The sequence below is a fragment of the Argopecten irradians genome, chromosome 4 (genome assembly GCF_041381155.1).
Source record: "Argopecten irradians isolate NY chromosome 4, Ai_NY, whole genome shotgun sequence".
In the NCBI taxonomy this organism is placed as follows: Eukaryota; Metazoa; Mollusca; class Bivalvia; order Pectinida; family Pectinidae; genus Argopecten; species Argopecten irradians.
The window spans coordinates 32,861,143-32,880,173 of record NC_091137.1 but is presented as its reverse complement, the minus strand read 5'-3'; the positions used below and the strand labels follow the sequence as shown (position 1 = coordinate 32,880,173).

Genomic DNA, 19,031 nt, shown 5'->3' with positions numbered 1-19,031 from the left:
CCGAATACATCCCGAATAGGAATACACTACTCACGTGCTCTTGTTTATGTAATTTGTGTATTTGTACTGTCACTTGAATTTGAGTTCGTTGCGTGTGTGTATGGTGGCTGTGCTGATATGAAATAGAGTTAAATATACAGTCGAAGCACGTGGTACAGGTAAATGTGTGATATTAATAATCTTATCACGTTACAGAACGTACAAATATATTCATATCCAGCACTATACTTTATAGTGATCTTGTGATGTGATGTGATGTGTAGATTTTCACACTTCCGTATTTGCGGACCACTGGGTCTAGTGGTCAGCTCGACTCGGCTGGCCATTGCTGATATTTTTACTTCTTCAAGAGTTCACATCATCGATGGTCATAAATGGCCTGTGCTAATATGTTTTTGATAAGCTAGAATTCATCTTTAGTTATATTATATGTATAGTCCCTGTTCAAAGGCCCACTACCTTTCCGGAACAATATAAAGGTTTCTTAATAAAAACAAACATTAATAACATCAGAAAATATATGCCAATCGCCTAAGGAGAGTTTACAACACCAAATATATGAAAACAGTGGAGAGTTGTTTCACTGTTTTACCGTCTGACGCAGTGATAGGTTGTTTTCGATTATACTGTTTGACTCGTCGGACCTATAGTTGTTCGTTTATTAATTACCTAAAGAGGGACCTGGTAATTTGTGGTTAACGTCGGCGGGAGACAAAAGATGACCCGTGTTATGAAATTAACATTTTATTTATTTTAAATAAATTGTTCAGATGGCGATGATATGTGTAGTATTAATGGTAAGTTGATAATTTTTTCTACTTAACAAAACTATCGATCTCATTTTCATTCCCATTTTAAAAATTAAAAGACGTTTCGGAAAGGTAGTGGACCTTTAAAACAGTGATCAGCTGGTGATATTTTGTATGCCTACTGTATAATCACTGTATATTTTATTTACTAGTGTACTTGAATATAAGACAATAACTTGATAAAAAGTGTGTATGCATGAGGGCTAATTCTTAATTCCTTCTTCAAAGTTAGCAACTACCAAAAATGTATACTTTTTGGAAGAGATAGTGTCATCGTCTCCATAGTGAGCACATCTGTAACCTCCGGCAAATAAGACCCCCCACCAATTTTTTTTCGTTTACTGGATGACGGATTTGAGCAATGGAGTAATTAAAAATGTCACCAAAATAACCGTGTACCAGGACTTCTTTTTGTTTGTTTTATCAGCATAGAAAAAAATTACATAAACAATTTTTTTTGTGTTTGTTATTTTTGTCATTTAATTCAAGTTAATCCACGGGTGATTTATTATAATTACCAATAACTACGAATTGTAGACAGTGCTCATATTAATTTGAGGTTATTTTCGACCAAATACGCTGATATATGTTTCCATGAATACTTCATATCGGGTCTTCAAATAAGACCCCCCCCCCCCATCTCCACCACATTTAACCTTTATTACTCCTCTGGGAGGGGTGTCTTATTTGCGGTCAAATACGGTACAGCTGTTAAGGCCATTGTGTCCGAGTGGATAAAATCATATATTCCCATAAAGGCCCGGTCCCACTGAAGAGCGGATTAATTACGGATGAAATTAGTTTACAAATTTTGGCCGTTCGTTGTCATACGCAACAAAACTGGCTAAAAATAACAAATGTTCAAGTATAAATTACGGATATATTAATAACATTCTGCGAATTTATTATGAACAAATGCGGATATTTCACAAATAAAAGCGAATTACGAAAATATAACACATATATAGAGGAAACAGGTCGGAAGTATTGCGATTGTGATGGAAATTTTACGAATCTATTAATAATGTATTGCACATATGTAGCGGAAAGAACGGTTGTATTGCGCATGTAGGGCATCTGAATTACAGTGGTACTCAGACTTTTCCATATCACTTTTTAAAACAATACAACTGCAACAAAGATAAGCAAGCTGCAACTTTCATCCTACATCCTCCAGATACAAAGTAGGTCCCGTCTGTTTCAAATTCAAATCAAAGCAGACAACGTTTTCTTTTCTGTCTTTGAAACAATTTCATGACTTGGAACAAGTTGATTGGTATGTTGTTGGATACCATTGCTATGCAGCATTAGTATTATTGCCAAGGACCCATTATTACACCTGTACTTCTCGACGGACTGGAAATGATAGACAAATTTGTCGATTTTTGCCATATTTATGCATTAGTTTTGGTTAACGCAACACGTTTATTGTACATTTGCAAATTATTCTCAAATCAAATGCAAAACAGACGCAATACAAACGCTGAACTCAATATGCATTCGCTGCAAATTATTTAAATCCGTGATATCAACGTGATAGGGTGATAGGTACGCTATATATATTCGTTTTACACACTGTCCCAGTTTGCAATAAAGCCGCAAAACCCTGTCAGTTGCAGAAATGAACGAATAACAGTATATATGCAGCGCATTATAATAAGCATGTCTTGAGAACATATTGTGAAAGAATAGCGTATCTAATTCTGGGGCCGCGGTGGCCGAGTGGTTAAGATGTCCCGACATATTACCACAAGCCCTCCACCTCTGGGATGCGGGTTCGAATCCTATGTGGGGCAGTTGCCAGGTACTGACTGCTGGCCGGTGGTTTTTCTCCGGGTACTCCGGCTTTCCTCCACCAACAAACCTGGCACGTCCTTACATGACCCTGGCTGTTAATAGGACGTAAAACTAAACAAACCAAACCATCTAATACAAATTATTTCCGCATTCAAAATTTTGTGCAGTTCAAAAATCCTTAGAACGAAAAAAACACGCCATTGCAGATAATTACGAATGTGTGCAGATGTTGGGCGACAGATACAAGTACGATTTATGAATATTGCGTATGTTCAGCGAATATCAGCCAATTTTGTACGCAATGCATTTGCAAATCTTCCTAAACGCCAGTGGGACTGGGCCTTAAGCGATCGAATCCCATATGGATAGTTGCCATGCAGGTACTGACTACTGGTCAGTGGTTTTTTCTCTGGGTACTACAGCTTTCATCCAGCTAAAGGAACACTTTCCTGTATTAATTTAAGCTATTTCTTACAGAGAAGATTTAATTTGAAAGGTTTAAAAAGTTTTGAATGCAGGCGCATGTTTGTTTGTATGACCAAATGCTATGTTGAAAATGGTAAACAGCCGCAATTTCTTGATAAAACATATGTCATTGTTGTTGCAGTTACTGAAGAGACAGGAGCCTACAAAAGTCATGGCATCCCGACGTCGAGATCCGGACAGGAGTCATATTAAATATGACGTCCTACGCCAAGGTTTGTCAATGATGTTGTGTGTGACTGACATCAGCTGGACTAACATGACTAACACCAGCTTGACTTATATCTGCTTGACTTAATATATCTGATGTGATATGGAGCATCTGGTTTGTGCCAGTGGTTTCTCATTCTGTTTATTTGATAAAACCTATGTGATATATCAGTACAATGGGACTAATTCATGTGATACCCGATAACGTTTGTGCTGGACTATGGTATCTCCGGTGATGGAAAGTTAGTTTTTGTAATCTTCCAGCTGAAATGATGTTAGCGCGGGATATCATCTTTTAGCATCATTTCATCACCAATAGAAACTAGTCCCGAACAAACGTTATCAGGTATCACTCGGTATGTGAATAAGTCTCATTAGCATGTTGCTCTGTGATAAGAAATAAAGGCAGTTTCACCCCATATCTTGAATCATTCTTTATCTAAGTGCTTATTGTGTTCAAAGATATTGCAGATAATTTTTAACAAATTAATGTATTTTCACATTTTCTTACTAACTTTTCCTTGATTTTTATGCTTGCATTATAGACTACAACTGTTACTTTTTGTAAATCTGAAAAAAAATGTCTATTTCTGTAAATTAAAGAGTTTTTAGCTCATCTGCTCGGAGGGCTAGTGAGTTTATGCCATGTTGCAATATTTCTTTTGTGTCGTCTGTCTGTCCGTCTGCTGTCAATATTTCCCTTTAAGCAACTTCTAAAATACTGAGTGGCCCAGGAACTTGATATTTGCCTTGGATGGTTACCAAGTTTGATGTATGAATGGTCTTCTTCTTCATTCAAGATCACAGTATTCATATAGGATGAATTATTTTAACATAGAGGATATTACATGAGTGGCTATGTGATATGAAATTTATCAAACGAGTTCAATTATTTGATATGCCACGAGCTTTTAGGCGAGTGGCATATCAAATTATTTAACGAGTTTGATAAATTTCATATCACATAGTCACAAGGGTAAGATTCTATTTATCATATAATTTTTTTTAATAGAAATATCAGTAAAAGTTAGATTTCGTCTCTACAGTAGAAAACCGCCTAAGATGTGGCGTTTCCGTCTAGCTAAGACAATTATGCAACGTCATAGATAATGACATCAAAGCTACATGTAACGTCATAATAATGATATTACAGACGTGTCTTACACTATTTATGATATGGTCCTATGCCATGGCTGGACAGGCCAGTTATGTGATAAAACTTTCAGCAACTAAGAATCCTAGAGAACTGATATTGAGCCTGTAGAATGCTGAACTGAAGGGCTACCAAGTTTGTTCAAATGAATAACCTTGGCCGCCATTCAAGGTCACAGGTGTCAAATAGGCTAAAATCTTTAAACAACTTCTTGTGAATAACTAAGAGGCCTAGATACCTGATATTGGCCCTGTAGCATATTGAGATAAAGGACTACAAAATGCTTTCTAATGAATGACTTTTGACCTTTACTCAAGATCACAGGGGTCATAAAAACAGTGAAATGTGGAAAAACCTTTAATCAACTGTCTTAGCCTATAGTATGTACCCTTCTCACCTGGTAGCTGGTGAGGGAGTCTGACCCATTGGACCTTTGTTGAATGGTAATGTCATCAGCTTTATACAATAAAGAACTTTAATATATACACACAACAATGAACTTCCAGTGTATTTTATTGACTATACATATTTTATAAAAAAAAACCTAAAAGAATGAATATATACATACTAGTGTAATTAAAACAAATATAGTATGTATGTATAGCTGTAAATTACCGTTTTTGTTAGACTATACAGGACTGTAGAGTACCAGGTATATGCACACACATGTGACAAGATTTAGACGTTTACCGGTGCCTCTATTTTAAAGCTATTAAGGTATTCTTACACATGAACCACTAAGTTTACCAAAAAAGGCTGGTTAACTTGACTGTGTAAAATTAAACTATTAAAAATACTTACAACTTGTGTTTATAAAGAAATAAATTATATTTGTATTTATTGTTGTTGAAACTGAAATGTGTTATAAATGAATATTTATAAAAGATCCCAGATAATTTTGTCTATAGGATTAGTGGGTGTATAATAAGCTAGGCCATCACCAGTCACACAGGAGTGAATGGGGACAATTATTAAATCCCAGGACATATATAGTCAGCCAATAATTAATGTATCGGGTTAGGACAGAGGTTTCAGCCAGTAAGTTAACCATGAAAACTATGATTGACAAAGCTAGTGAAGATCAAGAAATCCAATCTGATCTGCCATCAGAGAAGCATGAACTCTTGGACAAATATGTGGTTCCATATCCAGGTAGGGCACCACAAATGGTAACTTCTTAAATGATCCAGTTTGTTAAATCATGGTCTTTTATTTCAGTCATTTTTTGAAAACTGAAGTATTTCTATTTATGTAATAATATATACCAGGTTTTTAGCCCACCATCATCAGACGGTGGGCTATTTATTCAAATCGCTTTTTGTCCATGGTCTGTCCTTCCGTCCGTCCGTCTGTTAACAATTCTTGTAATTGCTATTTCTCAGAAAGTACTGAAGGGATCATTCTCAAATTTCATATGTAGTTTCCCCTAAGGCCCTAGTTGCGTATTTTGCGTTTTGGGACCGATCGGTCAACAAGATGGCCCCCCAGGCAGCCATCTTGGATTTTGATAGTTGAAGTTCGTTATTGCTATTTCTCAGAAAGTGCTGATGGGATCATTCTCAAAATTCATATGTAGGTTTTTCTAGAGCCCTAGTTGTGCATATTGCATTTTGGGATGGATTGCTAAACAAGATGGCCGCCAGGCAGCCATCTAATATTTTGATAGTTAAAGTTTGTTATCGGCATTTCTCAGAAAGTGCGGAATGGATCATTCTCAACTTTCATATGTAGGTTCCCCTAGCTCCCTAGTTGGGCATATTGCGATTTGGGACGGATTGGTCAACAAGATGGCCGCCATGCAGCCATCTTAGATTTTGATAGTTAAAGTTTGTTATGGCTATTTCTCAGAAAGTACTGAAGGGATCATTCTCAAATTTCAGGTAGGTTCCCCTATGGCCCTAGATGTGCATATTGCGTTGTGGGACCAATCGGTCTACAAGATGGCTGACAGGCTGCCATCTTGGATTTGATAGTTGAAGTTTGTTACCACTATTTCTGAGAAAGTGCTGAAGAGATCTTCTCAAATTTCATATCCAGGTTCCTCTAGGGCCTTAGTTTTGCATATTGCATTTTTGGACTTTACGTTGACCAAGATGGCCGACAGGCCACCATCTTGTAGTTTTATTTTGAAGATTTTTACTGCTATTTCTCAGAAAGTACTGAAGCGATCTGTCTCAAATTTTGTATGCAGTATGTTTGAAAAAGTTTGAAAAGCAGAGAAAAAATCCCTCTTTCCATTGTCAGACATAGATCATTCTTTGGTGGGCGCCAAGATCACTCTGGGATCTTTTAAAAGTTAAAGTCTAATATATTAAGATAGTCAGCTTAGATTTACTTAAACCTGGCACTTAATGACAAAAGCAATCAATTGAGCATAATGGTCTATGATACAGAAGATCTAGGACTGCAGAATAACATAAATTCATTTAATGGCTTCTTTTCAACTGCTAAGAATCCTAGAGAACTGAAATTGGGGCCATAAACTGATGGGTTGATTATGATGACCTTTTCTTTATGCTTTGTACCATCGCTGTTTTCCATACATTTAAAATACTACTTCTTCTCCAGAGCAGAATTTTACCAAAAACATCTATTGAGGAAGTGTTATATTGTTTGTAAATGACTGTCTACACAGAGATGTTCACTGTCTACATAGAGATGTTCACTTTCTACATAGAGATATTCACTGCCTTCACAGAGATGTTCACTATTTACATTGAAATATTCAATGTCTACATAGGGATAGTCACTGTCTTCACTGAGATGTTCACTGTCTTCACAGAGATGTTCACTGTCTACACAGAGATATTCGCTGTCTACATAGAGATATTTACTGTCTATATAGAGATGATCAATGTCTACATAGAGATGTCCACTGTCTACACAGAGATATTCACTGTATACACAGAGATGTTCACTGTCTACATAGAGATGTTCACTGTCTACATAGAGATGTTCACTGTCTACATAGAGATAGTCACTGTCTACATAGAGATAGTCACTGTCTTCACAGAGATGTTCACTGTCTTCACAGAGATGTTCACAGTCTACACAGAGATGTTCACTGTCTACATAGAGATGTTCACTGTCTACATAGAGATGTTCACTGTCTACACAGAGATGTTCACTGTCTACACAGAGATGTTCACTGTCTACATAGAGATGTTCACTGTCTACATAGAGATGTTCACTGTCTACATAGAGATATTCACTGTCTACACAGAGATGTTCACTGTCTACATAGAGATGTTCAATGTCTTCACAGAGATATTCACTGTCTACATAGAGATGTTCACTGTCTACACAGAGATGTTCACTGTCTACATAGAGATGTTCAATGTCTACACAGAGATATTCACAGTCTACACAGAGATATTCACTGTCTACATAGAGATATTCACTGTCTACATAGAGATGTTCACAGTCTACATAGAGATGTTCACTGTCTACATAGAGATATTCACAGTCTACACAGAGGTATTCACTGTCTACATAGAGATGATCAATGTCTACATAGAGATGTTCACTGTCTACACAGAGATGTTCACTGTCTACATAGAGATGTTCACTGTCTACACAGAGATATTCACTGTCTACATAGAGATGATCACTGTCTACATAGAGATGTTCACTGTCTACATAGAGATGTTCACTGTCTACACAGAGATGTTCACTGTCTACATAGAGATGTTCACTGTCTACACAGAGATTTTCACTGTCATACAGAGATGTTCACTGTCTACATAGAGATGATCAATGTCTACATAGAGATGTTCACTGTCTACACAGAGATGTTCACTGTCTAAACAGAGATGTTCACTGTCTACACAGAGATGTTCACTGTCTACACAGAGATGATCACTGTCTACATAGAGATGTTCACTGTCTACATAGAGATGTTCACTGTCTACATAGAGATGATCACTGTCTACATAGAGATGTTCACTGTCTACATAGAGATGTTCACTGTCTACACAGAGATGTTCACTGTCTACATAGAGATGTTCAATGTCTACATAGAGATGTTCACTGTCTACACAGAGATTTTCACTGTCTACACAGAGATTTTCACTGTCTACACAGAGATGTTCACTGTCTACATAGAGATATTCACTGTCTACATAGAGATGTTCACTGTCTACATAGAGATGTTCACTGTCTACACAGAGATATTCACTGTCTACAGAGAGATATTCACAGTCTACACAGAGATATTCACTGTCTACATAGAGATATTCACAGTCTACACAGAGGTATTCACTGTCTACATAGAGATGATCACTGTCTGCATAGAGATGTTCACTGTCTACATAGAGATATTCACTGTCTACATAGAGATATTCACTGCCTTCACAGAGATGTTCACTATCTACATTTAAATATTCAATGTCTACATAGAGATGTTCACTGTCTTCACTGAGATGATCAATGTCTACATAGAGATGTTCGCTGTCTACATAGAGATGTTCACTGTCTACATAGAGATATTCACTGTCTACATAGAGATATTCACTGCCTTCACAGAGATGTTCACTATCTACATTTAAATATTCAATGTCTACATAGAGATGTTCACTGTCTTCACAGAAATGATCAATGTCTACATAGAGATGTTCGCTGTGTACATAGAGATATTCACTGTCTACACAGAGATATTCACTGTCTTCACAGAGATGTTCACTGTCTACATAGAGATATTCGCTGTCTACATAGAGATATTTACTGTCTTTATAGAGATGTTCACTGTCTACATAGAGATGTTCACTGTCTACACAGAGATATTCACTGTCTACACAGAGATGTTCACTGTCTACATAGAGATGTTCACTGTCTACATAGAGATGTTCACTGTCTACACAGAGATGTTCACTGTCTACATAGAGATGTTCACTGTCTACACAGAGATGTTCACTGTCATACAGAGATGTTCACTGTCTACATAGAGATGATCAATGTCTACATAGAGATGTTCACTGTCTACATAGAGATGTTCACTGTCTACACAGAGATGTTCACTGTCTACACAGAGATGATCACTGTCTACATAGAGATGTTCACTGTCTACATAGAGATGTTCACTGTCTACATAGAGATGTTCACTGTCTACATAGAGATGTTCACTGTCTACATAGAGATGTTCACTGTCTACACAGAGATGTTCACTGTCTACATAGAGATGTTCACTGTCTACATAGAGATGTTCACTGTCTACATAGAGATGTTCACTGTCTACACAGAGATATTCACTGTCTACACAGAGATGTTCACTGTCTACATAGAGATGTTCACTGTCTACATAGAGATGTTCACTGTCTACACAGAGATATTCACTGTCTACAGAGAGTTATTCACAGTCTACACAGAGATATTCACTGTCTACATAAAGATATTCACAGTCTCTACACAGAGGTATTCACTGTCTACATAGAGATGATCACTGTCTGCATAGAGATGTTCACTGTCTACATAGAGATATTCAATGTCTACATAGAGATATTCACTGCCTTCACAGAGATGTTCACTATCTACATTTAAATATTCAATGTCTACATAGAGATGTTCACTGTCTTCACTGAGATGATCAATGTCTACATAGAGATGTTCGCTGTCTACATAGAGATGTTCACTATCTACATAGAGATATTCACTGTCTACATAGAGATATTCACTGCCTTCACAGAGATGTTCACTATCTACATTTAAATATTCAATGTCTACATAGAGATGTTCGCTGTCTTCACAGAGATGATCAATGTCTACATAGAGATGTTCACTGTCTTCATAGAGATATTCACTGTCTACACAGAGATATTCACTGTCTTCACAGAGATGTTCACTGTCTACACAGAGATATTCACTGTCTACATAGAGATTTTCACTGTCTTCACAGAGATATTAACTTTCTACAAAGTGATATTCACTGTCTTCACAGAAATATTCACTGCTTTCACTGAGATGTTCACTGTCTACACAGATATTCACTGTCGACATAGAGATATTCACTGTCTTCACAGAGATGATCAATGTCTACACAGAGATATTCACAGTCTACATAGAGATAGTCACTGTCTTCACAGAGATGTTCACTGTCTACACAGAGATGTTCACTGTCTACATAGAGATGTTCACTGTCTACACAGAGATGTTCACTGTCTACATAGAGATGTTCACTGTCTACACAGAGATGTTCACAGTCTACATAGAGATGTTCACTGTCTACATAGAGATGTTCACTGTCTACATAGAGATGTTCACTGTCTACATAGAGATGTTCACTGTCTACATAGAGATGTTCACTGTCTACATAGAGATATTCACTGTCTACACAGAGATATTTACTGTCTACACAGAGATATTCACTGTCTACATAGAGATGATCAATGTCTACATAGAGATGATCAATGTCTACATAGAGATATTCACTGTCTACATAGAGATGTTCACTGTCTACATAGAGATGATCAATGTCTTCATAGAGATGATCACTGTCTACACAGAGATTTTCACTGTCTACATAGAGATGATCAATGTATACATAGAGATGTTCACTGTCTACATAGAGATGTTCACTGTCTACATAGACATGTTCACTGTCTACATAGAGATTTTCACTGTCTACATAGAGATGTTCACTGTCTACACAGAGATGTTCACTGCCTTCACAGAGATGATCAATGTCTACATAGAGATATTCACTGTCTACATAGAGATATTCACTGTCTACATAGAGATTTTCACTGTCTACATAGAGATGTTCACTGTCTACACAGAGATGTTCACTGTCTTCACAGAGATGATCAATGTCTACATAGAGATGTTCACTGTCTACACAGAGATATTCACTGTCTACATAGAGATGTTCACTGTCTACACAGAGATATTCACTGTCTTCACAGAGATGATCAATGTATACATAGAGATGTTCACTGTCTACATAGAGATGATCACTGTCTACATTGAGATGTTCACTGTCTACATAGAGATGTTCACTGTCTTCACAGAGATGATCAATGTCTACATAGAGATATTCACTGTCTACACAGATATATTCACTGTCTACATAGAGATGTTCACTGTCTACACAGAGATATTCACAGTCTACACAGAGATGTTCACTGTCTACATAGAAATGTTCACTGTCGACATAGAGATGTTCACTGTCTACATAGAAATGTTCACTGTCTACATAGAGATGTTCACTGTCTACACAGAGATATTCACTGTCTACACAGAGATATTCACTGTCTTCACAGAGATGATCAATGTCTACATAGAGATGTTCACTGTCTACATAGAGATATTCACTGTCTACACAGAGATATTCACTGACTACATAGAGATGTTCACTGTCTACACAGAGATATTCACTGTCTACATAGAGATGTTCACTGTCTACATAGAGATGTTCACTGTCTACACAGAGATATTCACTGTCTTCATAGAGATGTTCACTGTCTACATAGAGATGTTCACTGTCTTCATAGAGATGTTCACTGTCTACACAGAGATATTCACTGTCTTCATAGAGATGTTCACTGTCTACATAGAGATGTTCATTGTCTACACAGAGATATTCACTGTCTTCATAGAGATGTTCACTGTCTACATAGAGATGTTCACTGTCTACATAGAGATGTTCACTGTCTTCATAGAAATGTTCACTGTCTACATAATGATGTTCACTGTCTTCATAGAAATGTTCACTGTCTTCATAGAGATATTCACTGTCTTCATAGAAATGTTCACTGTCTTCATAGAGATGTTCACTATCTACCAGGTACACAGAGATATTCACTGTCTATACAGAGATTCTCAGTCTTCACAGAGATATTCACTTTCTACATAGAGATATTCACTGTCTTCACAGAGATATTCACTGTCTTCATAGAGATGTTCACTGTCTACATAATGATGTTCACTGTCTTCATAGAAATGTTCACTGTCTTCATAGAGATATTCACTGTCTTCATAGAAATGTTCACTGTCTTCATAGAGATGTTCACTATCTACCAGGTACACAGAGATATTCACTGTCTATACAGAGATTCTCAGTCTTCACAGAGATATTCACTTTCTACATAGAGATATTCACTGTCTTCACAGAGATATTCACTGTCTTTATAGAGATATTCAATGCTTATAAAGTATCTTACATTTTATGTCTGCATGGAAGTACATGTATTCAGTATGAATTAAGGGGGGTCACTGTCTACATGAAGATACTTAATGCAGAAGATATTCAATGTCTATATTGAGATATTCATTATCTACATAAAGAGATATTTTATGTCTACAAAGAAGTATTCACTCTATATGAATTATTATGGGGTATTCACTGAATTCTATACATTATGATATTTTGTATAGAGATGTTCACTGTCTACACAGAGATGTTCACTGTCTTCACAGAGATGATCAATGTCTACATAGAGATGTTCACTGTCTACACAGAGATATTCACTGTCTACATAGAGATTTTCACTGTCTACATAGAGATGTTCACTGTCTACACAGAGATGTTCACTGTCTTCACAGAGATGATCAATGTCTACATAGAGATGTTCACTGTCTACACAGAGATATTCACTGTCTACATAGAGATGTTCACTGTCTACACAGAGATATTCACTGTCTTCACAGAGATGATCAATGTATACATAGAGTTCACTGTCTACATAGAGATGATCACTGTCTACATAGAGATGTTCACTGTCTACATAGAGATGTTCACTGTCTACACAGAGATGATCACTGTCTACATAGAGATGTTCACTGTCTACACAGAGATATTCACTGTCTACATAGAGATGTTCACTGTCTACACAGAGATATTCACTGTCTACACAGAGATGTTCACTGTCTACATAGAGATGTTCACTGTCTACATAGAGATGTTCACTGTCTACACAGAGATGTTCACTGTCTACATAGAGATATTCACTGTCTACACAGAGATATTCACTGCCTTCACAGAGATGATCAATGTCTACATAGAGATGTTCACTGTCTACACAGAGATATTCACTGTCTACATAGAGATGTTCACTGTCTACATAGAGATGTTCACTGTCTACACAGAGATATTCACTGTCTACATAGAGATGTTCACTGTCTACATAGAGATGTTCACTGTCTACACAGAGATATTCACTGTCTTCATAGAGATGTTCACTGTCTACATAGAGATGTTCACTGTCTTCATAGAGATGTTCACTGTCTACACTGAGATATTCACTGTCTTCATAGAGATGTTCACTGTCTACATAGAGATGTTCACAGTCTACACAGAGATATTCACTGTCTTCATAGAGATGTTCACTGTCTACATAGAGATGTTCACTGTCTACATAGAGATGTTCACTGTCTTCATAGAAATGTTCACTGTCTACATAATGATGTTCACTGTCTTCATAGAAATGTTCACTGTCTTCATAGAGATATTCACTGTCTTCATAGAAATGTTCACTGTCTTCATAGAGATGTTCACTATCTACCAGGTACACAGAGATATTCACTGTCTATACAGAGATTCTCAGTCTTCACAGAGATATTCACTTTCTACATAGAGATGTTCACTGTCTACATAGAGATGTTCACTGTCTTCATAGAAATGTTCACTGTCTACATAATGATGTTCACTGTCTTCATAGAAATGTTCACTGTCTTCATAGAGATATTCACTGTCTTCATAGAAATGTTCACTGTCTTCATAGAGATGTTCACTATCTACCAGGTACACAGAGATATTCACTGTCTATACAGAGATTCTCAGTCTTCACAGAGATATTCACTTTCTACATAGAGATATTCACTGTCTTCACAGAGATATTCACTGTCTTTATAGAGATATTCAATGCTTATAAAGTATCTTACATTTTATGTCTGCATGGAAGTACATGTATTCAGTATGAATTAAGGGGGGTCTCTGTCTACATGAAGATACTTAATGCAGAAGATATTCAATGTCTATATTGAGATATTCATTATCTACATAAAGAGATATTTTATGTCTACAAAGAAGTATTCACTCTATATGAATTATGGGGTATTCACTGAATTCTATACATTATGATATTTGTATAGAGATGTTCACTGTCTAGTTTAGGGATAATCACTATCTATATACATATTCTCACTTTAAATAAGAGATATTCCTAGTCTTCATCAAGCTATCACTATCTATCACGTATAGATAGTGGATACCTCTACATAGACAGTGAATATCTTTTTGTAAAAATACTACAGACATTTGCAAAACATATACAAGACTTTCCTTAGTGCATTTTTTTTTGAAATTTTTGTTTTTATGGTGCACTGCATTATTTACGTTTGCTGCCATTTATCCTCCTGAATGTGATTTTAGAGTATTCAACCTAGATTGTGGACACCACTGTTAATCTTAAGTGATATATACCTGTCGACATTGAGCTACAAACTGCACTGTCACTGATCATTACATAACTTCCCCCTTTATCTCTAGTCTCATTCATTTTTTCAGTACACTACTGTCACTAAGTGACCTTATAAAACTCCCTACCTAAGTCTGCAGTACTCAGCACTTTCTTAGGTATCCAAAGATTCATGTGAAATTTTCCGTCAGTCATAAAGGGAAAGCAAGATTGTTGGAGTTATCTCCCCTGTACTAAAATGGTCCTCATTAGGTATTTCTCTCTTAATAACTAAACCAAATGTTAAATTTGCATTCACCAACAGACCAATAAAATCTTTTATTATAAAACATATCTATAAGAAGAAAGAAAAAGCATTGATGCAGAGTTAAATAGTTTTGAAAATTTACAGGAAAAATGCCTTCCTTAAAGATGCTCCACCGCTGACAAATGGTATTTTTTCATTATCAAAAACAGCAGCAGACGATTAGTATTTTTATTCAGTTAAAAAAGTTACTTTACACCATAACCGCCATTGAAAAGTTTGAGCTTCTAATTTTACTTCAAGTTAAAAATATAAAAAATAATTAATTGCATCCCGAAAAAATTCCGTGACACTATATCCTATATGGAATGAAGTACTGATTGCTCATGACCCAAAGGCAAACTAAATTATTTTAAATTGTTTTTTGTGTTAATTAGACTTATGTATACACGATTAAACACTAATTATTGTTCAAATGATGAATATCATTTATGCTCTGTCGGCGGTTGAGCATCTTTAAAATTGAATGGTGACTGAACTTACATGATATTAGAATCTTTATTTCATTAAGCTCCATAAAAGCAGAGTCAGACTTCATTACAGATTCAGGGTTATAGATTACCTCATGAAATTTTAAGTTTTCATAGAAAAAGTTACTATTGAACTTATTAATCTTAACAATTGCCATATATACTTACTAGGTATATATACCATCCCAAAAGGCCACGATAAAAACACATGTAACAAAAACACTGATTTTGTTGAACTTTGGACAGAATAAGACTGAAATCACATGTTCAAAAATGTGAATTGTATGTATATGAGGGTGGAGGGGTACCTCATAACCCATGGAATGCCTTCGGTGGTTGGTAGATAAGGGTGGTATCGCCGATTTTCTGGTCAGTTCCATGTTTCTGTAGATAACTGGTCAGTGTTAAGACAAACTTCACCTCTTAAACAGGTAAGGTCATTCTACCTATCATTTATTATAGATTCATAATTAGTGTTTTAAAGGAAAAACTTAAAATTCTGAAGAAATGGAAAAATTACAGTAAATAGAAATTATTATTTATGAAATGCATAATTTACATTTGTTTGAGTTAATAATCATTGATTAGTTATTTATAGAGAAAATTACATGAGAATGAATAATTGATCTTTAATAATAGAAATAAATCACAAATCTGACATATTGAAAACAAAAAAAAATAAAAAACATGAAAAAGCTAATTATCTGAATATTTACTGATGTCTTGTGTAAACATTTTTTTCTTAAACAATCTTCCTTTTGACACTAATGCATAATCAGATTTATATTGATCATAACTTAACATACGCATCCTCAACTTTCACTTTCATAGTCAGAAATATTTTACCATAGTTTATATTTTTGGCTGCCTTCAGCAGTATTAAAATTGTGCTTTATAACAACAGGCAATGAAGAAATTTAGATATGTCTTTTTCTTTGAATTTGACTAAAAATATTAAGTGCCTTTGAATGAAATATTTCAAGCCAAAAGTGACTCACCAAAGCTGGCTTTCCACCTCTGCAGTCATCAAAAAGTTTAGACTATACATGTATCATAAAGTGAAACTTTTTTTTTCTAGATCTGAAATTCATAACGACAAGCTTAAATTCCTATTCTAATGGATTCTGAATCAATAAATTTCCATTTATAGCACAAATACATAATACATGTATGTTAATTTAAAATAGACTACATGGAAAATGACAACCCAATATACTGTGCATAAATAAATAGATATAAAGATTAACAACAGTATTAAATGTTCTGTTGTATACCATGTAAATTATAGATACATGTATAACATTAACAAAGCTAACGGCAGACAGTGGCAATATATATATATATTGTACTTCCATGACGTACTGTACCTCTGCTATATATTCTAGGCAAGAATATTTAATCCTTATTCCATATGTTCCCAGACATCACTCACTTATTTGACCTTTGAGAGTTCACAGAGAAAGTATTGGAAGTTTATCTACTTGTGTATCTTAGTCGAGGTGACAGGTGTAAGCCGAGTCACTATATAGAACATGTGAGCGGGTAGGACAACATTTCAAAGTTCAGGTGGAAAAGAGAAAATTCTCTTTTAACGAAGATATGATACCTGTAATTCCTTACCTGTAGTATCCAAATTAAGGTATAACATAGACATGTACATTAAAACTTGCTAAAGAGGCAAACTCTGTTTAATGACCACTTGATTAATAAGACCATTTTCCTATGGCTCGAATTTGGCCAATTTCAATTCAATCCAATCCTTCTATAAAGACCACTTTGCTCTTGTTTCTTCTTTACTTCTTGAGTGGTAATAATTGTACACTGGTTTGACACGAAAGTGTTGTGAAATGGTCATAATAAACAGGTAACTTAAGATAAATAAAGGCAGAAGATAGATAAAGGCAAATAGCTGTAATATAATGGTCACTTTAGACAGGTAAATTAAAGCAAATAAGGACAGGTAACTAATATAAGGATAATTTTAAACAGGTAACTCTAACATAATGGTCTTTTTAGACAGGTAACTGTAACATAATGGTCATTTTAGACAGGTAACTGTAACATAATGGTCATTTTAGACAGGTAACTGTAACATAATGGTCATTTTAGACAGGTAACTGTAACATAATGGTCATTTTAGACAGGTAACTGTAACATAATGGTCATTTTAGACAGGTAACTGTAACATAATGGTCATTTTAGACAGGTAACTGTAACATAATGGTCATTTTAGACAGTTACCTGTAACATAATGGTCATTTTAGACAGGTACCTGTAACATAATGGTCATTTTAGACAGGTAACTGTAACATAATGGTCATTTTAGACAGGTAACTGTAACATAATGGTCATTTTAGACAGGTAACTGTAACATAATGGTCATTTTAGACAGGTAACTGTAACATAATGGCCATTTTAGACAGTTACCTGTAACATAATGGCCATTTTAGACAGGTAACTGTTTCATAATGGTCATTTTAGACAGGTAACTATAGTATAATGGTCATTTAAAACAGGTAACTGTAATAAAAGAGTCACTTTAGACTGGTAAATTAAGGCAAATAAGGGCAGGTAACTATTATAAGGATCAATATAGATGACTGTAATATAATGGTCAGTTTAGACAGGTAATTGTTATAGGTCTTTTTATACAGGTTTCTGTAATATAATGGTCATTTTAGACAGGTTTCTGTATTAATATGACCACTTTAGACAGGTAATTGTAATATAAGGTCTGCTTCAGATAGGTCATTGTAATATAAATGTCATGCTAGACAGGTTTCTGTTATATAAAGGTCACTTTAGGCAAGTGAATGTAATATAAAAGTCACATTAGACAGGTAATGTAATATAAAAGTCACATTAGACAGGTAATGTAATATAAAAGTCACTTTAGACAGGTAATGTGATATAAAAGTCACTTTAGACAGGCATATGTAATATAAAAGTCACTTACGACAGGTAATGTAATATAAAAGTCACTTTAGACAGGTAATGTAATATAAAAGTCATTTTAGACAGGTAATGTGATATCAAAGTCACTTTAGACAGGCATATGTAATATAAAAGTCACTTTAGACAGGTAATGTAATATAAAAGTCACTTTAGACAGGTAATGTAATATAAAAGTCACTTTAGACAGGTAATGTAATATAAAAGTCACTTTAGACAGGTAATGTAATATAAAAGTCACTTTAGACAGGTAATGTAATATAAAAGTCACTTTAGACAGGTAATGTAATATAAGGGTCACTTTAGACAGGTCAGTGATTACAGGTCACTTTATACAGGTAGATATTATAAAGATATCACATTAAAGATAAAGACACAAGATACTTATTTGCTTCTGGAATGATTAGATAGGGATGCTGTAGTCGAGTGTACTAAACATGTGTA

At 35.2% G+C, this 19,031-nt stretch overlaps 1 protein-coding gene across 3 annotated transcripts in view; it reads left to right on the top strand.

The window, feature by feature from the left end:
* LOC138321343 (MFS-type efflux pump MSMEG_3705-like) overlaps window positions 1-19,031 on the top strand; it is a 36,791-nt gene continuing 17,760 nt past the window's right edge. For 2 of the 3 annotated variants that reach the window (XM_069264971.1, XM_069264970.1), the window contains exons 1-2: window positions 1-158; window positions 3,214-3,304. In XM_069264971.1, the coding sequence (XP_069121072.1) occupies window positions 3,244-3,304 (61 nt within the window). In that variant the 5' untranslated portion in view covers window positions 1-158; window positions 3,214-3,243. Of the gene's footprint in view, window positions 159-3,213; window positions 3,305-5,445; window positions 5,605-19,031 lie in introns of those variants that run through there. The other variant, XM_069264968.1, reaches the window with a different exon arrangement.